Source organism: Melanotaenia boesemani, chromosome 21 (assembly GCF_017639745.1).
Source record: "Melanotaenia boesemani isolate fMelBoe1 chromosome 21, fMelBoe1.pri, whole genome shotgun sequence".
Lineage (NCBI taxonomy): Eukaryota > Metazoa > Chordata > Actinopteri > Atheriniformes > Melanotaeniidae > Melanotaenia > Melanotaenia boesemani.
Genome location: NC_055702.1, coordinates 7,269,626 through 7,289,645, shown reverse-complemented (window position 1 = coordinate 7,289,645; position 20,020 = coordinate 7,269,626). Strand labels below are relative to the sequence as shown.

At 38.9% G+C, this 20,020-nt stretch overlaps 2 protein-coding genes across 7 annotated transcripts in view; one reads left to right on the top strand and one right to left on the bottom strand.

Moving 5' to 3' along the window:
- Nucleotides 1-118: 118 nt before the first annotated feature.
- Nucleotides 119-2,096, top strand: LOC121632320 (cytochrome c oxidase assembly factor 3 homolog, mitochondrial). Its single transcript, XM_041973696.1, has 2 exons — nt 119-314; nt 1,538-2,096. Exons 1-2 carry the CDS (start codon nt 119-121, stop codon nt 1,639-1,641), a joined length of 300 nt encoding a protein of 99 aa, XP_041829630.1. The 3' UTR covers nt 1,642-2,096.
- A 93-nt stretch (nt 2,097-2,189) lies between these two features.
- wnk4a (WNK lysine deficient protein kinase 4a) overlaps nt 2,190-20,020 on the bottom strand; it is a 42,445-nt gene continuing 24,614 nt past the window's right edge. For 4 of the 6 annotated variants that reach the window (XM_041973687.1, XM_041973691.1, XM_041973689.1 and 1 more), the window contains exons 9-21: nt 19,239-19,390; nt 18,608-18,681; nt 17,111-17,246; nt 16,541-16,657; nt 13,908-14,081; nt 11,452-11,506; nt 11,076-11,207; nt 9,099-9,937; nt 8,478-8,562; nt 4,842-5,433; nt 4,003-4,208; nt 3,817-3,911; nt 2,190-3,725 (exon numbers count right to left, since the gene is read on the bottom strand). In XM_041973687.1, the coding sequence (XP_041829621.1) occupies nt 3,723-3,725; nt 3,817-3,911; nt 4,003-4,208; nt 4,842-5,433; nt 8,478-8,562; nt 9,099-9,937; nt 11,076-11,207; nt 11,452-11,506; nt 13,908-14,081; nt 16,541-16,657; nt 17,111-17,246; nt 18,608-18,681; nt 19,239-19,390 (2,660 nt within the window). In that variant the 3' untranslated portion in view covers nt 2,190-3,722. The remainder of the gene's footprint in view (nt 3,726-3,816; nt 3,912-4,002; nt 4,209-4,841; nt 5,434-8,477; nt 8,563-9,098; nt 9,938-11,075; nt 11,208-11,451; nt 11,507-13,907; nt 14,082-16,540; nt 16,658-17,110; nt 17,247-18,607; nt 18,682-19,238; nt 19,391-20,020) is intronic. The other 2 variants (XM_041973688.1, XM_041973692.1) reach the window with 2 other exon arrangements.

Below are 20,020 nucleotides of genomic sequence, written 5' to 3'. Positions count from 1 at the left end.
ACATAGATAAGCTACTCAATGTGGTTTTATGCACTGCAATGTTAGTATATCATTTAAAACTTAGCAGTTAGCCGTTGACAGTTGTGAAACTGCCTCTTTTCGTCTACTGACTACAGACATGGCTGACAAGAAACCTCCAAAGTCTGATTCTCCCTTTGCAACTAGGATAGATCCAACCAAAGAAAGTCTTTCTCGCGAACAGATGCATTTTATCAGACAGGTAGAGCTGGAACAGTGGAAGAAGAAAACATCTAAGCTGCGGACACGGAATCTTGTGACTGGTCTGGCTATTGGAGCGCTCGTGCTGGGAATCTGTATCCTTGCCATGAACACAAACGTCAACGCAAGGTGAACTATGTAACGTTAGCCTAGCACGCTAAAGTTGCCTTGTTGTGCCTGTCTTTGGATCCGGCTAAATCACAATATATATCCAAATGCTAGTTTACTTTATTTTAAAGTAAATTGCGGTTTTGATTATTTGGTAGATTTAGCTAAGTTTCACGTTTATATAACGCGACTTTTAGCTAAAGTAGCTACAAGAGTTTACTGTGATGGTAATGGATAAATTAGCACCAATTATTAAGGTGCGCTTCTTTAATAACAGAGCGTGTCACGGTGCCTTCCCGGCGTTCGGAATTATCATGTTTCCTGAACGCATCATTAGGTTCTTGTAATGTTGAAAATGCAATAGGGTCTTGTACTGGAAAAGAAAAGTAAGTTGAATAATTTATTGAGACAATGCAAAACCACATTCTGCTTTTATTACAGCATGATTTTAAACTTGGAGACTCAGAGATTTCAGTACATCTACCAGCAGTTCAGACCTGCCAGAAAACAGAATAAAGAGCAAAACTGCTAAACCACTTCAGAGATGAGATGATGCCAGTTAGTGGCAAACGTGATCCTGTTCCAGTTTTTCTTTAAAATATGTTGCTGGGATTGAATTCAGAATATGAAAAAGAAACAAAACTATACACAATGGTGCATTGTTTGTGGAGTTGAATAAATTTTAAAGAAGGTGCAATAACACAAAAAAAGTGAATTAAATTAATTTTATGTCTTTCAACATGTTTTAACAACCATGTTTTTTTCATAGTGTTAAACAATGCATTATTGTAGATTTAATTGGGGATGTTTGTGTTTTACCAAAAATGTTAGCATTGAGGTTTGACCAATGCTGTGATTTTGTTCTGTCTGTATATTTTTAGCATTTTGTTCCTGTCCCAATTGAGCTATTATTGCACCATTTGTAGTATCAGTATAATTAGTGGGAATCACTAATAATAATTTATCACAAATCAGCTCCTCTACATATTTCAAATTGACAGTGAAATTCAAAAAATGTATTTCTTAAACACATCAAATATTATAAAGCTGAATTTCCTGAACGTCATGCCAAAGTAGTATTTTCTAGAATTTAATTATATATTATTTTCTTTGCTGTTGGGGTTAGCTGCCTGCATCACTCTTTTGTGATGTAATGCATTTTTTCCTCTTCCTTTTAAATATTTGCCTTGACCATTTGCTCCCAAATCAGATGGCTACACATTTTATTCAGTCTCCCAGGAACGGATCATGGATGAAATCGATGAGGAGGCCAAGCGAGCGAGACAGCAGGGACCAAAGACTGGTGCCAACTGAGGCAGATGTGCTGCCTGCCTGTTGATTGACTCTGTGTTTGTCCTCCACGCAACCAGGAGGGGAGTGATGATGCCACTGATCCTAATTCCATGGCTGACTGCTGTTTTCTATGTTAATTGTGTGTTTTTTTTCTGTTGACCTATAACAAGTTTCCTCTCAGTGGATGGGATGGATTAACCCACTGACCTCAACATGGCCTTGCAAAGCTAAACAAAAGGCCCAAACTGGAGCTTAATTACCACCTCTAACCTGAAGTTTCCAGCTCTGATCATGTAGTGTGAACACAGTATCAGAGAAATACACACAAAAGCAGTCAGCTTATGACTTCAAATCTACAGTGGCCTTCAACAAAAGCAAATGCCAGTAACACTGAACAGATGCACGAATTAACTTGGTAAAATCTATTATTTATGCTGATGAATTGTTGATTTATATAATAAAAAAAATCTCATGTACTGGATTTTATTTTATGTACGGTCTTTAAAAGTTATGGTTTATGTAAGAAAATGTACACAGCAACTAGTAAACGTGACAAAAAGAGCCGTGGCATTTACATTTTGCTTTTATTTTAGTCAAAATTTAATATATGGAATCTGATCTAGCCACATAATCTTGAGTAAAAATATAAAGTAAGACATTGTAAGGGAAAGGCACAGATTCAGCTTGGCAGGACAGCAGCTTCAGAAAGCAATACAATTATATATTTACATTCAAAATTTCAAACGGACTTTTTCTTCAAATACAATATTACAGGAGTTTGACCGCCAGGATATTCAGTGTGCACAGTGGATATTTTATAAGGCAACTGCTACAGATTCACAGCTTTCTCTAGACCCCCCCTTATTATGATCAGATCTGTTGGGGAACAGATCATTACTGTGATCCAACAAAAAATGCAGAATAATATACCTCCCTTCTGGAGAAACGACTGCTCCTCGAGTGAAGAGTTTTAACAACAAATATGTTAAATGAGAACTACAATAGAATTGACTAAAGTGCACAAGGTGCTTGATGTATGGAACAAGCGACAAATATGATTTTTAGTTATAAAGGAATTAAAGGTGGCAAAAATATTTAGTGTACTCATAGCTTGTAAACATGAATGCATTCAGTTATATACACATGTACAGTGAACAGGAAAAGCCAGTAGTCTAAAACCTAAGTGGGTTTTCTTAGCTAATAAATATGATGTGTTTTTTTCCTCCCATTTGAAACCAGCTACAAAATGGTAAAAATGATCTGAATTTCAAAAGACTTGTTTCTGCTAATATTTCTAGTGATCGTATAATGTTTTTCTCTGAAATGTCACATCTTCATAATGCTTATCTATGCATGGTTACATGATGGGATACAGGATGAGAGTAGGTTATCCTATCAGTTAGCTAAATAAGCTCAAGACGGACTACAACACATTTTTTATGACATATCAAACTGGAAAATGCATCTAAACTACACATCAGCCCATGGAAGGCAACAATCAGCCCTACTGAATGGGAATAAATTCACTGTGCAGTCAGCAGCTGCTGAGACGCCAACAACAGACTTTAGATCTACAACACGTAAATAAAAAGCATTGCTGTAGTTGACATTACTGTGCTAAGATTGATTAACAGCATCAGGTCAAATATGAAATTCTGGGTCAATTTAATGGTTAAGTGACACAATTCTGCAGCACTTTGTACCATCACTTGACTGCGTCAAAGCATTGCTCAGAGAAAAACACTTCATAGAAATTTTGCAGGGAACTGTGGCGAGCTTGTTACGCCTGAACCGTTGCGTTTGACAGTTTATTTACAAGAGAGCAAAAATATGACTTTATTATGAACCAGACCACTCGGTGCTCTGTACTTCAGCCATCATCTGATCTGACGAAGGTCTGAAAACTGTATGTCTGCTGTCAATCCAGCTTCACTGATGACAGTTTCTATACACAGGAGGTAAGTGACCGCTGACAAAGGGGGAGCAGTTTGTTGACTGGTGGCCGGTGAAAGGGTTAAAGCCATCCACCTGCAGGAGACTTTTCACCACTTGCAGTCACTTTAGATGAGGTAGTCCAGATATACAGCGTGTTGGCTGAGAGTTTACTAAAAAAGTGAAATGGGGTAGAAAAAAAAAATGAAGAGCAATGTATTTTATGTTTTGTTCAGTAAGAAGGGTTAATAAAGTTTCACTCACCATTCTACTTATGCCGGTGGCAAAAGTGACGCCTTTGCCGGATTTATCCTGTGAACCGCTGCTGCTGCCTCCGAGAGAGTTTCTCCTAATGATACCTTAGAAAAGAGCGCGTGGTATAAAAATCCATTCAGACAGAACTGTCATATTTAATTGATTAGAAAAAGAAAAATATATTTTATTTGTTACCTTGGAGTGGCAACATGTCCACACGTTGCAGACTGTTCCTGCGTGATGATGGGAAACCGTTCCCTTTGGACAGGCGGCGCTGCCGACTGGACAGCATAGCAGCAGGAGAGACAATCCCGGGTGGGGGAGCCTTACCCATCCTCTCATACAGCTCCTCAATCTCTCGCTTCTGGGCGGCTTGCAGAGCCTGAACCTCCGTCAGATGTCTGATAACAGAAGTTTAGTCATAGTCAAATAACCAATTTTCCTTTCTTTTTTTCCTACATCTTTTCAAAAGTTTTTTTTCTATTATGTTGATTGAGGTTTGTGCTGATACAGGAGAACTGCTGGATCATAAACAAATGATTCTTACAAACATTAAATAAAAATGGAAAAATTATTGTTACAGGAGGGGTGTCAAACGTACGGCCCGGGGGCCAAAACCGGCCCGCTAGCGTGTTCAATCTGACCCAAGGGAGGAATTTGGTAAATGTTAAAATGACAGAAGAGATTATCTGCATTTTTTTAACTAAAAGAAACTACAATTCGTAATTTGTCCAATATTAATATAAAAAATTGACTATATTTTTTATTTGTTTTTTATTTGACTGCCCTTACTTCAGTTTGCATTATGAGGTGAGTTAGTTCAGGGGTCAGGATTACTACACAATGGTGGAAATGTACAGGTATATACATTTAAAGTAACTTTTAGCTCTTGACATGGCATTGAATCGTAAACAATAAATGAAATACTGTATTTTTCAGTTCCAGATACCTGTCATTGAATGTTTTCTGATTTTGTTTGCTCTGATATCATGCTGTTAACTGTATTTTTTGGGATATTTTGTTTGATAACTTACTTCTCTCTGAGCTCCTGAAACTCTTCCAGCAGTTCCTCATCCTCACTGTCCGAGTCATCACTGCTTAGGTAGGGAGTGCTGCGGTTGTACGTCATCATCCATAAATGGTGAAGGGCGTTGCCGTACTGCGGACTGCCTGACGCTCCGTCCCACAGCCTCCCCTCCATCTCAGCAGCGGTCACCGACAGCCCGCTGTCTGCAGACGTCCCCATCAGACTGAGGCTGTACGCCCTCCTCCGACTTTTCTTCCTTACCCTCAGCCGCTCCCCGGTGACCTCCTCCTGAACCTCTTCTTCCTCATCTTCATCTCCCTCTACATCTCTGTTCTGCTGATGCTGCTGCTCATGGCTCATGGCCCATGGCCTGTCAGCGTCCTGGGGGTTGGACCCTTTGTGTGCATGTGTGTGAGGAGGAGACATGGTGAGGGAGGTGCCCAGGGTTGTCTCCGACTCCCCCTGCTCCTCTGTGCTGCTCTCTGACTGGGTGCTGTCGCTGTCTGCCGGCTGCGGTGCAGGAGGTGCAGCAGGCTCAAGGACGTCCGTGCTGGGCGTCACCTGGAATCGCCCAACTGTCACTGATGTTGACTGAACTTCTGCCAAGTAGAGGAAAGAAAAAAAAGAAATGCAAACCTTGAATTTACCTTCTTTAGCTTGATGTAAACATATTATATAATGTTACACTCATTTCTGTGAATGAATTAAGTCATTTATCGTATCTATTTACTTTTAATGAAAAGAAGTGCAAATATATGTGTAAATGTTTTTTAAGAGTGACAGCCATTAACTGGTGATTGCTCTGTAATCTTATCATTCCTTAACAAAGCCGTTTTTGTTCTCAATCACAGGGTTACATAAAAATGCCATGTGTTTTCTGGTAAACACTTAAAGTAGGTGTAAAAGTTGCCACTGAGGTTTTAGATGCCTAAAATAAATATCTCCTTGTGTAGCTGAATCATTTCTATAGAACTTTAATGACCATAACCAATTGTTTTTCAGCTCTTCGGCTATTAAGGACAAAGTCATGAGTTACTGGGAAGAAAATTAAGAATGAATGAAGATGTGACTGCTTGTCCAAGATGAGTTAATATGTAACAAGATTAATTAGGTAAATAAATTCATGAGTAAATCAAATTTTTCTAAGAAGCTAGTAAAGACATAATGTTTACTTAATTAAGCAACAAGGGACAAACAAATCAGGAAAACCCTAAAATGGATGAAAGACTATGAAGTTACATTCTTAGTGGAGCAGTGTGTTTTCTATGTGATGAACTACACAATGAACTACCTGAGAACAGAAACTTTGCTTGGAAAATGTGGGCATCCTGTTAACACCTATTTATAGTGTGCATTCAAATACAATAAGAAACAATGTTTGCAAAATAAACACAACATTTCTACTCTCACATATGGAGGCAATACAACATCCACATAGCAGGAGTAGTTCAAATTTCCTGCTCCTAAAACCTTAATTCTTTTGGATACACACTGAGTAATTTAACCCCTAAAAGATTGAGTTAGGACTAATAAGTTGTTGAAACTAGGTCCATTTAAATATATATATATATATATTCATTGGTAATGCAAAATATAGCTGGATATCTCTTTTCATTGCTTATCTCTAGAGTTATATAGTTTCTTTTACTGTTTTTACATTACAATAAAGACAAATCGTGCATCTTAAAATTAATATTAATGTCAACCTTTGTTGCTTGTTTTTTTTTTACAGTGTAGAAATTATTAGAAGACATTTTTTCTAGTATATGTTAATATGTGAGGTTGGATGTGGATATTATATTGCTGTTGATACTTGGATAATTGAATTTTTTATATATACTGGATATTTTTTTCTATATGTATTTATGAGGAGGTGTGAAGTGTCAGGTCTCTTTCGACTGTAAACACTAACTATGAAGAATAGTCTGGTGCTCTGCACATCATGAAATATAAATAAAGTCCTATTCAGAAGCTCTTTAGCGTGCATATTTATCTGTGTCGGCTGCCATTTAGTCCGGCACCCTATCCAGTGGGTTTTTGGATGTGGGATCAAGGGTAATGCTTAATTTAAGAATATCAGACAATAATTTATTCTCAAGTGGTTGCTGATTATATCTAAACGAACTGGAGTACCGTATAAAAGTAGCAAAGACTCTTCCTTGATCTTTGTTTCTGCATCCCAAGTAATATAACACAGTACTGAGTACTTACAAAGCAGTCCCTCATCAATGAATAACTGGTTTTCCATTATATTGAGTGCTAATTGCCTGGTTCCAGAACCTAAATTCAGCCTATTTATCATATCAAGTGGTGCATCACATATAATTACCAGTATCTGTTTAACAGATACTTAAATAAATATCCAATTTCCAAAACAGTTTTTGTACAAAGGATGGCCTCTCCTTTTTACTGCATATCAAATCTACCATTAGGTATCAATAGCCTTACCTTAATGACAAAGTTTCTACTAGTTTATCATTAATACCTGATTAAATCAATACAAAGTTTGTTTATCATCTGTGATACACCACATTATTTGTAGAAAATTAACAACAAAGTAAACAAATTTCTTTCCATTATTTGATCAATAAACAAGTAAACCACTGATGCACTAGTTCATGTGTGCAGAAATAAAAAGTGTTATTATCAGAGGAAAATGAGGTAATGATAGACAGCTTGGTAAATAATCTGTATTATGTAAGATTTCTTGGGAGGGCATCAAAAGCATTACTAAACATACATGTAATTAGAAACAAAGGAGTTGTGAGTAGTTTTGTGCCACTCATCAGTGAGTTCATCAGGAACCTGACATGAACAGAGCAGCTGGGCCAATTTCCAAATGTTCAGGAGATAATCATTGATCAATGATTCAATCTGTTTTCCAGTAACTCATCATTACCAAGACCTTCCTGATTTATTCCTCACTCATAACTAATTATACTTCAGAAGTTATAGATAACTTTTCAAGATTTGTGCCTCTCACTGTGAAACAGTGCTCACATTTAAACATACACAGGAGTTTTTGCTCACATCTGCAGAGCATTAAGTGGTTTCGAGCTGTGCAGTGCCTCAGTTTGCCCACTGAGTGTCCTTCTTACTGTGAACACATGTTTGAGTCTGTGCCTGCAGAAACAGAGGGGCTCTGTTGAATGTGGGATTCTGAGGGCGGTATAAATACTGACAGGTGTGGACATGGGAGGAGAAGCCATTAATGAGCACAACTGCTCACTGATTGGCCATTACCAGTGGGAGGGGCTGCCATCACACCTACATTTGTGTTCATACTGAATGGAACATTACACTCAGACGGGGGCTTACGCAACAGCCTTTGGGGCACCATTAATAGGTGATAATGTCCATGGAGGGACTTAGGAGCAATCTGTCTGTACCAGACATAACAAAATGTTTTTTTTAATAAATACATAATATTTTACAATGGAGAATAAACAAGTTAATAAATGTCTAAGGGTGCATTTGTGTGCATTTACATGTGTGTCGGTTTGTTTGGGGTGCAAACATAAATGTTGTACAGTGCGTCATTTTCCAGGTCTCCTTGTAACTGGCAAGTTACATTCACTACTCAAAGTGTTGATGATGGAGAGATCTGTTTTAGGAACAGGAGCACAAACATAGAAACTCTTACCAGATTCTTTGGAAGATGCTTTCAGTTTTGGGCTACCAGTACTCATCTGAGGTCCAGCTGGGTGCGATTGACTGTTAAAGGATAACTGCACAGGAGGAATAAATATTGTAGGTATTAGTGCTTAAGTGGCCTGGTTAAAAGCTGTTTTTTTATTGTTTTGTTTTTTCACTGAAATAATAAACAAAATGTCCACTCAAAATAATTTCAATCAGCTCCATGATGCACAGAGAAATGAGAATTTGGGGAAAAGAAAAAAATAGTAATTGAAATCAGCAGATTTCTTAATGGAATATAAAAGGTATAACAGTGTGTCTCTTATTTTTTCAATCAATTTATGATCTGTGAATCAGCAATTCAGTAAAATGTAAAAAAAATAATGTCTCCATATTGACTTCAAAAAGCTTATAATGTCTAATCCATGCTCTCAAACATGAATCCATTTAAGTTACAGGCATTAGATTCATATCAGAAAAACCTTAACCTGGGATTGTTTAGCAGTTAATCTGTAATCAAACTGCAAACTAATTTTCTGTTGATGAATCAGCTGAATAATTAGCTAATTTCTTTCAGCTCTGACACAGAAGTAAGTCTTTAATCTGAGCATAGAGTAATTAATCAACTCACAGTGCTATCAGGGCTCACTGGGGGCGACGGGGAAAGATCTGTTGAAGAATTTGATTTGCAAATTTCAGATCCAATTTTAGCCTGGGATGGAATTTGGGCTGAGTACGGTGCCACATAACTGTCCTCCTGGATCAGGATGGGGGAGTGAGAGAGTCCAACCTGCTGCAAAGGCTCTACAGTCGTTTGTGGAGGAGTGGAAGTCATGGAAGGATGAGAGACGGAGTGCGGCCATGGTGGAAAATTGCCCTGGTGAAAACCGACTCTGTCCACTTGAGGTGCATGCTCTGGGCTGTGGATATTCTGAACTGGGATGCCCGCTGTTGGGTAAGGGGCCTCCATTAGTGGAGTCTGGTAATGCTGCGGATAGACGGAAGGGTAACCAGACTGAGGGGCCATATGACCTGTTACATGGGGGTGGAAGCCTGGATAGGAGGGTATCCCTTGAGTAACAAGGTTTGCAGGGGGAATGAAAGACTGAGCCATGCTCATGGCCATGGAGATTACATTAGCCAAAGAAAATAAGGGCTGTGTGTGGGGGGGCCACATGTTGGGATGCTGAGGGGCAGATGGGGACATGGTGACACTCTCATTGCTAGGGCTTGGGGTCTCATTCAGAGGACCCGGGGAGCTAGGGGCTGGGGAGGGAACAGAAGGGAAAGTTGGGTTACTGGCTACCCGTGTGAGAGGAGGATGGATCCCTGCTGGCTTAGGGGATGCTGGAGAACCTGGGTATGGGAAGGAAAAGTGAGTGTGGCCAATGTAGGGCAAGTGGTAGTGCTGGTGATGGGGCAGGAGAGATGCAGGATTGTGGTGTTGCTGATAATGGAGGGGAGAACCTGGAAGACAAAAACACATGAGAACAGTTTTGATTTGTTAAATGTTATTTTCTAGTTTGAGTGGAACATTGAACAGAGTGTACCCTAAGAGACAACTCAGGATTTTGTCAATTCCTCCTCCTTAAGCCTCCTGCCAAACTACACATCATTTGGTCCATAAATCTTTCCTGTATTTTCAAATAATAGGTTTCCATGATGAACAAAGACATTTTGTTTAAAGCAGCATCCGACTATAATTGCCCTCGTAAGCCAGCACATTGGCTCGCATGGCCGTGAGGGATTTAGCGTCAATGGAGCAAGTGAGGCTTTTACGGCTAACCTTTTAGAGGAGTTTAAATGAAACACATGTGTGTGTACACTACTTTTTGGGTCTGATTGTGAGATTAAAGAAGACAGGATTTCAACATCATTCCTTGAGGAATGGTTTAGGGTCGCATCAACAATGGCTCCACAGTTAGAAACCACACCACCTCTTGCTGATGATGCAAACCAGCCTCTATTTTTTTCTACGCTGATGGAAACACAACTTAGGCAACACTGTGATGATGAGGAGTGGCCATGAAGTAGTGCAAAAGCAAGCGTGCATGCAGACACTCAGCAAAAAAAGAGAAACAGGATTAGAGGGGATAAGGATGTTCAGACTGGGGGCAAATTGGGAAGCAAAGGGAGGATATGTGCTATTAAACTGACTTCAAATGCTTCTCCTGTGGAAAGGGAGACTTCAAGGCAGGGAGGAAAGATTCTTGGAAATTATGCAAGAGTTTGTGCTGGCAAACAGATGTTGCTGACTATTGCTGCAATGGAGAAACCTCATGCTTTACAGTGACAGCATTCAGGGCTCCCTAAAAGCCAAAAAGCACCCTTCAGGTGAGGTAATTACCCCAGAGGCCCTACAGCAAGGCAGACACAGACGAAGGCTTTGAGGTGTAGGGATGGTGGGTGGCGCCATGCGAATGTCTGAACAATACTAAGTATGGGCCCTGAGGAGGGGAGGTGGGGGGTGCTTATGAGGTAGCTGAGCTTTGCTTTGACTTATTCTTTGCCAAAGGACTGTAACAATTTTTCAGTGTGCTGAAACAGTAAACAATGCAAGGCCTCTTCACGTGGGGACCAGAGGGAGGGTTGCAAGGCTATTTACCTGGGGCGTTGTGGAAAGACTGTGAGCGTATTAAAGGTCGCCCAGGTGAAGTAATGTCTGCACTGAAGACCTCTCCATTGGGGCATGGGGAAGAGCCACGCACCCCTACATTCGGGTTAGCCACACTGTAGTCTAAGACAAGACACACATGCATGAGTGGACTTTCATTCATACATGACCACACACACAATGAGCATGCAAAGTCAAAAAAGATTTCAAAAGTTAATATTACATGCTGAGAAAGATTAATTAATGCAATACACACACTAGATGTTACCTAATGATTTAAATTAATACTTCAATGGGGCAAAGTCATGAGTAGTTTATTTAATTTTAATGGCTGGATTAAGTAAATCAGACAACTCAAAGGACTTACCAGGCAGAGAAGAGGACGAGTGTGTCCGAGGCATGCTCTGACTGTGGAGATTAGGCTGTAAAAGAGCAGATTTGATAAAAAAAAAAATCAGTGTCTAATTCTTTTCCTAATTAGACAAAATGCCAAACTGTGTACTTTTTGCCATATATTTGATGTGAGCAGTGGTTGTTTCTAATTATGGTATGATTCAGTTGCATTACAATGCTAATCCACATGGCTGATCATCAATGCTAATGGGTAGAATCCATCAGAAATGTTCAGACTTTCTATCGAGTTGCTTATGAGTCACCTACAAAACTATTGCAGAGGAATTAATCATTGTTTTAAAAGTCAACAAATCTTGTACCCAGTTGCATCTTTGATTGGACACCTCCTTTATCTTTTAAAATACTTATTTGGTAATGCAACATTTGTGATTCTCTGATTTGACAAAGCTATTTGACTAATAAAAACATTTCCACAAGCTGTGTAGAAGCTCCTCGTAAGCCGCCTGTGACAAGTCAAATCCCTGTGCTGATCCTTTAAGCAGGGCACTAAACCACTAGGTGATGTACATGACCCCAAGACCTAACCTCAGAAGCATATAACTTGGTGGACAGTAAGGATTTTTTTTATTCTGTTAATACTAAGAAGGCCATTAAGATCTTGTGCTGTTTCCATATTAAATCTCATGTTTTTAACCTGCTATTATAACTATTACCCCCTTCTTTATTAATTTATATGAAGTAATTTATGGGAAGTTTTTAAAACTCTGTAAGTTGGCCTTCTAATCCAGCTTGATTTACAAAAGCAGAGCTGTGAAGGAACTAACAGTTTTTCTTTGGCTCTGGGAATGCCAGTGGAGGTCCCTCAGTTAGCTAATCGCTCTACCTCAACAACTTTTAGTTGAATTGCTATTAAACTTTTAACAGAATTCAAGATTCCCACAGGATGAATTGTAACGACTGTATCCTGTTTCCTCTATAGCCACCAGCAGGCCTGGGTTTTCACTTGTCTTGTGAAATGTCTACTAAATAAACTGGCACAACATTTTATAAACACAGCTCCCAGATTATGTAACCTAATGAGTATGTAAATTCACAATTGTGGTTCTTATTTACATGACTCGACAAATGTTGGATTGTTTGCCTTTAAGTTAAGCGTATACATGAATAAAACCTTTAGGATGACAGTTGTGCCTCAGCTGTCTTTTGTTTGCAGTGTTTATTAGCCAATGTTAGCATGCTAAGATGCTAAACTAACATGGTGAAGACAGCAAATGATGTACCTGTGCAAAGACACTGCTACTGACTTTGCTGCACACTGTTTGTCTTGCTCTCTCTGTGGTCACTAGAGGAAAGTTGGAACAGCCAGACAAGCCTGGCTTTCCAGGGATTCAAGCTCCATTTATAGAATTTATTAATAGAGTCTCAGAAAAGCGACCTACCTACAAAACACAGCAGCTTGTACAGAGGTACTACTGCAGATAAACAAGTATCTGGGCTTGTTGCATCTCCCTAACATAGCTAACTTTTTTTGGTTTAGCACCCAAGGAGTGCAGGCAGGCATAATGGCTCTTGGTTGAAGTGGTCCTTGCAACAGTCAGGTGTTGTAGTAAAGCCAGAAGTGAATTTTCCAAAGTGTTTTAAAGTAATTATGTAACAAAGGGGGTGGGACACATGCTGAACTAGATAGATGATGGAGAGTAGAAGATTACAGTTCTTCTTGTCTTCAACACTACATGAAAGTGTAGATTTCTCTTCATCTTTTAAAAATAATTTTAACTTCAGAGTGTAACAATATTTTGTTGTTTGTACTCTACAAAGTGGTATGCTTCTGGGAGAACAGCCACTTATTTTTTGGACAAATCATATCTGATAAGGCAGAGGGTTGTATCTTAGGACTTGTCACTGCCCTCAACAATATTTTTTTTTCCTGGATCTTTATTTTACAGCCTCACAGAGGCTTAATTCATGAACATGTAGTAGATCTAAGCATAAATTATTTTACCCATTCTCTTTTGGCAGATATGCTGGAAAGTTCATTATAAGCACTGGAAAGGATTTGTGGTTGTGGGAAAACTGAATGTGAGAGGAGGAATGCGTTATATTTCAGCAAATCACATATTTTATGTCATTAGCACTTTCAATAACAACATGTCTGAAAAAAAGGCTCTAGCTCTGGTGGCTTTATGAGCACTACTCTCAGGAGGGACAGTGGAAGGTGAGGAAAGCAGTCCACTGAGGTTTTCTTTTTATTACCAGCACAGGAAGCAACACTAAAGCTTTCCATTTACATCAAATTTATAGCTCAGTCTTAGATAAGATATGCAAAAGACACCATAGCTGATGTAATTTATGACAATCAGACATCGCAATAAAGAACATGCTCAGTGCAGTGTAAGTGTTACTTCCTTTGTTCCCAGCTAACACTGCTGTTATGTGGATTACTGGAAATGAGCAGGGGCTGCTGCTGACCTGTGAGGAAGACAACGAGTTAACTCCACCGGGGAATGCAGGCTGGGCCAGTCGGTGCCCGCTGGTGTGGACTGCTTGTTCTTTGGCCATAAGAGCCTCAGCCCGTTTGATGATGTCACCCATTCGGTAAATAAAGCCCTCCTTTTCTGATGGCAAGATGAATTCATTGTGCACCTAGAATACAAAAAATGGAGACAGTATTTAGACACTATTCAACATTTGGACATGTTGAATAGTGTCACATCCTAGACTCCAAATAATCACCCTTCCAGCTTCATGTTTGACAGATGGTATGAGGTGTTTGTGCATTATGACTAAACATCTCCAGTTTGAGTTGTCTGTCAAAAATACATTCATTTCAGTCAGGTGTGTTAGATCAGGGAAACAATGAAAACCTGCAGGATACCGGTCCTCGAGGACCAGATTTTGACACCTGGGCCTTAGACAGAAGAAGCCGGGGAGCCCTTCCAAAAAAAGTCACACTTGTTGGGTCTTTTTCTAAATGTACTGCCATGAACTTTAACATTTAACTTGCTAAGTGAGGCCTGTTGAGTTGAGATAAACATTCTGAGAGTATGAGATAAAGATTCTGTGAGTCTGAGATAGAGATTCTGGTTTCTTTTGTGTTTTGTTTTTTTTCTGAGCATTGCACAATCTAAGCTTGGGGTGAACTTACTGGCATATCCACTGTATATGATCTTTGTCATTGTAGAATAACTGACTCCAAATCGTTTGTAAATGACCTTCTGACCCATCCCAGATTGATGGGCAGCAATAATTGCTTCTCTGAACTCTGATGCTTCTCTGATGTTGTTGTTCCTTTTTGATTTTACACCTAAATTAGAAATAAGAGCGCGTACTTTCTTCTTCACCTGATTGTGTCTATATTTGATCATCATTAATTTATTTACAAAAAGCCACAGGTAAACAACGTACTGAACAGCTAAGGTAAAAATAACAACATAGACAATTAAAAAAGAATTAAAAACTAAAATCAAACCCAGACAATACAAACTAGATAAAAATATCTGTAATACTTTCAGTGTGTCAATCTATAAAAATTATCTTGTCATCTATGATTCATCTAACGCTAAGAGAAAAATACATTTCATGTAAAAATCAACATTATAGCCATTATTTAGCAGAGCTTTTGAGTTTTGCATATTGTTGCAGTTTTGCTGTAAATTGCGGCAGGGTGTTTGGGGCGGGCTGAAGTTTTCCTGACAGCATGGCACAAATCAGCTCATTTAAAGCCCTGTGCTGAGAACCACAGGGCTGTGTGATGCCAGGTGCCCCTGCTGCGCCAAGACACAGTAAACAAAAGCCCACTGTGTTTCAGAGTCAGGGAAACAGCACATTCAGTGAACAAAAAGTGCTACGGCACATGCTGCCTCACCACACCTTGTTCATGCACAACCTCACATATGTTCAGCCTCTTCTGTTCCAGCCTCCAATAAAGCGTAAAGACGTTAATAGGAGGGGATGGAGTCGTTTACCTGCGTCACACAACTCTCCAGACGTTTGATAAAATAATCAGAGTTAAGATTGACAAACAAAAAGCTGTTAACTGGATCGAGATGAGTCATGTGTATGCTCAGCTGAGATAGAGGAATTTGCCAAACTTATCAGCTGACACGGTGATTTCATTTGTTTATTTTTTAGAAGTTTCACCCCTGAAGAGAATCAGACATTTACTCTGTATTAACCTTTTAAATAATTCTATTTTAACTTTTTCCACCCCATAATCCATCAATACTTAGGGTTCCAATTTAAAAATGTTTTTTTTTAAACTTGTTTTTCTAAAAAAAAAAACAAAAAACAAAATTCAGCATTATAAAGATTCACTAATTTTTTGTTTCCTAACCTCTGAAGCACAAAAAAAATAAGAAATTAAAACATTAAGAGCTTAAACCTTAGACTTTGATTATAAATCCTTGTATTTGCCCTTATGTTAATCAACACCAATTATAAAGGACAATGATTCAAATATGTTTTGTGTCTTGAAGCACACAAAAGTTGCTCTGGCCATGCATCCCTACGCCATCATTGCTACCCTGCTAAGCAGCAATGGCTCTCTTGGATGGTTAGACTCACCAACAAGTGTCATTAGTAAGTCATATAAAGATAAAAAATAACTTCATTTTTATTTATGGCATCTTTAATCAAGTTTAAAATAGGATTAACAACCATTTGGGGGTTCAAAAAGTACAGTTTTGCTCATATGAATGAAGAGATTATTGCTAAATTCTGTATTCTGTAGGATTTTGACCCTACACTAGTTTTTGTGGCTAATGCTAGCAAAGGTTTACATAGCTTGTAGGCAATTCTACATAACAGACATCACTAAGTTGGTTTTCTGCTGTATTAAAATAGTTTCATTTTCACTGGGGACCACAGATGTTGCACAAGTCTGCTTTGACTCTAGGAGGCCATCAGACTTCAAACTATTGACATTTAACACTACAGAAGCTTTAAGTAATTTCTTAGGGATTTTGATCCAAAGTCAAATATCACTACAGTATAAGACAATATAGCTTAAATAAAAAACAGAAATAAAAACAAGGAAATCCTATTGTTTCTGTTCACTGTACCTGTTTATCAGTGTTTGGTCAGTGGATTTAAAATTGGCTCACCATAACAGCAGCAATGTCGTCTGGACTATCTCCATCCAAATCAAACTTGAAGGTCACCATCTTGTCGTTGTGTGTCTGCAGTTGACACTCAACCACTCGGTCCACTTTGTCAGAGAGCTACAAAGACAGAGATGATCAGTGGTAATGGTGGGTGTCTGTTTATCCTCATAAACCTTAAGAGGTGAAGGAGGAACAATGTGTTCTTCTTTTTGTGTGTAAGGAAGCGTAATCATGTGTACATGAATGTAAGTCTACTATAATAGTCAGTGTAGCTGTTTGTATATTGTACTATGTACCCTTTGCACATGGGGCTCCACATGATGTCAAAACACAGCCATTAAAAGACCGCAGAGTGTCCTGATGTGAAAAATAATGTAATGTATTCAGGGAGAAGAACAGCAAAGCTACTGAAAATGTTGCATAACTAGGGAGGAGCTTGACCACAAACTCATTAAATGAATGCCAGAGTTAATTAATTAATTAATTCAGTCCAAGATGATTTATTTGTTCATCATCATGGGTAGAAATACATTTCCGGTGTTGTAAACAAAAATATTTGATTTATCGTACCCCTGTGATGCGAAGTCTTGAGCGCGCCCTCCTCCTGAACAGCTTCCCAGCTGTTCGTCTTGCTGCAGTTTTCTCGCTCTTCTCGGACTGGCCTTCGTAGCCATCACTTAAGCCCGAAGTCACATCAGAGGCGTAGCTGCAGAGAAATATTAGAAACAAGCCTCTGGTTAGAAAAGCAAATTCCTCATAAAGTAATTTAAAAGTCAGTTCATCATCGGCTGAAGTGTAGAATTCAATATCCATCAAGACTGAGAAATTAGGCAGTGCACTTAATAACAAACAGCAGCTGAAAGCACCACATGAACCTCTTTGTTCTACAGTGGTATGTCTTTTTGGGTGTTAACAGTCAATTTTAACATATAATTTAACAACAGTCTGTTCAGAGTCTATAAGAGGAAATGACATGTGAACTGTTGTATTTATACAACCAGCATGCTTGAGATTTCAGAGAACTGGAGAACATTCAGCATGTTTTATAAAAACCTTTGGTTCGGCTAATTGCATCTCGGGGGTCTTTTTAGATCACTGTGGTTACAGACTCCCCTCAGTCCACCTCACCAGAACAGGCTACAAACATTTACAGGCCTACTGGTTGGCAGAGTCCACACATCTCTTTTATTAAAAAGGAAACAAAACAAAAACTCACCTTTATGGGTAACTTCAGTTAAAAGTAAAACCTGTTTTTACCTGCAAACACTATGTACATGGAAATTTGACTACTGTAAATAAGATTGGATATCTGAGATAACACCGCAGATGTCCTGTTTGTGATTATTTTAAGTCAGTTCTCCTTATTTGTAATCGGGCTTTTCTCAGAGGAACGATTAACCTGCTGGGAGTATGTTTTTGATCCTAAATAGTGCATGACTACCATATTATGGAAACACAATCCTCAACTTTTCTTGGCATTAGTTTCAGTCTAAGATGGATGAGCCAGATAATGTCAAATCATTGAAAATAAAAGAAAATGTAGGAAGGAATGTAAAAAGTCAATTACATCTAAAATCTAGAGTACCATTTCTTTACTGTTTAGCTGAACACGAATAATAAATGTCCCCATTTGTGCATGGCAACAATGCAGTTGAGGTAAATTAAAGTCTTATAACCCAAAAGAATCCTCCAGCACACACACATGCACATAATTTACTTGTACACTGTCAGGCCGCATGCTGAGAATAAAGCCTCTCTCACTAACATCCCACCAACATGGAAAACAGGCTCTGCACAACATCTGAGACGCAGTCAAGTAAAAAGCTGCAAGGGTCCGTTCTGCTTCCCTGTAATAAAAACACGGAGGAGCCCGTCGATTGCCCCGAAGCTTGTTGTTTCAGCCCCACAGATGTGGACGTGGAGGAGTTACAGAGGGAAGACATTTCCTCAAAATTCACATTGATTTTCAGGTCTCTAACTTGAATAAGGTGCAGAGTCTTGGCTTCACTCCTTATGGGTGAATTTAAGAAAAATAGCAGAATAAGAAAGAAGGCAGAGGAACTTTACCTGTCCACTGGGGAGCTGAAGCCACTTGGAGACACTGAGTTGCGATGTTCTGTGTTATTGGACACTGCAATACTCTATAATTAGAAATGAGGGATGTGGTAAAAAAAAAAAACCATAAAGAAACACAGATTTAATCTTTACTTAAAGAATTAGTAATACAAGACATTGGCTGACATACTTCAACAATTTAACCACTTAAATTGATAATTAGTTTCCATTTGTGAGAATACAGATGGCAAAGCTGTTCATCCAAATCTTTAATCCAGGTTGAAATAACCTTTAAAAAGTCGACTAATATGTCATATCCTTTGATTATATCTGCTTTAATCTAAACAGGAGCCATGCTAACATGCAGGATATACATAACTGGATTTGTAGATTCAGCTAAAAACATGAGCATAGAGAGAGGTAAAGGCAAGATTTTCTAAACTCCAGTCTTATTACCCTTTTAGACATAAAATTCAACAAGCATTAACCTATAAACTAACAACATCTAGCATTCAGCAACTGCAAAATTTTGGGTGGGACACATGTTGGAACAGCTGAAACAGGAGGTCTTGTAAAGTCTTTTATCAACCTACCACCCTGTGCTCTCCACTTTGATAACAAGATCTTTAGTGACGCCACTCACCGAGGGGAAGCGCAGGGCTGGGATGGGGTGACCATTTACAGTGGGGGTGGCGACATGTGTGTTAGGAGGGCTTGCGGGTGAGTTGAGGCTCCCGGACTCCAGCGGATCCTGAAGACCAGAGGAGCTCAGGTCGCCGTCTGTCTCGCAGTCAGCTGTTTCAACAAAGCACATAAGCTATTAGCATGTGACCAGCTGTGACCTGAAAAAACTGACATAAACTGTACCATTCACACATGATTTACACAGAAACACACACATCCAATGACCCCAAACTGTGACATGCCATGTATGCAAAGACATAGACAACGTTGGATGCATCTAGACTAGATCAGATTGATTCACTGAGTTTCAGCAGAATAGCTGTTGATTTAGAAACCGATATTTACAAACAGTAATATTCAGTAACTACAACACAGAACTCGCGCACACCATGAGATAAGACCTACAGGGACTGAATAATTCAGTTATCAACAGTATCACATTTCAGTGCATCACTCTAATGTGTTTTGAGATCTGAACAGTTTCGTTGTTCAGTACAGTTGTACAACTAAGAGTTGATTAAGGTCAAAGAATGTTTTATCAAAACTTCGACATCCTACTGTTCAATGTCACTAAGAAATGTTAGCTAAGCTTCAAAAATGTAGAGAAGCACATCGACTTATTGTTAACGGTAATTATTAACAATACCAAGACAGAAAGTGCGTAGAGAATAGAGAATGCACTCTATGCCCCTTCTTGCAGAAAAACATATTTTCATGGTATGAGATGTTATATAAAGCAGC

Coding starts and splice junctions, on each gene's coding strand:
- LOC121632320 (XM_041973696.1), top strand. CDS start 119: ATGGCTGACAAGAAACCTCCAAAGTCTGATTCTCCCTTTGCAACTAGG. Junction 315..1,537: donor AGCGCTCGTGCTGGGAATCT/GTATCCTTGCCA, acceptor CTCCCAAATCAG/ATGGCTACACATTTTATTCA.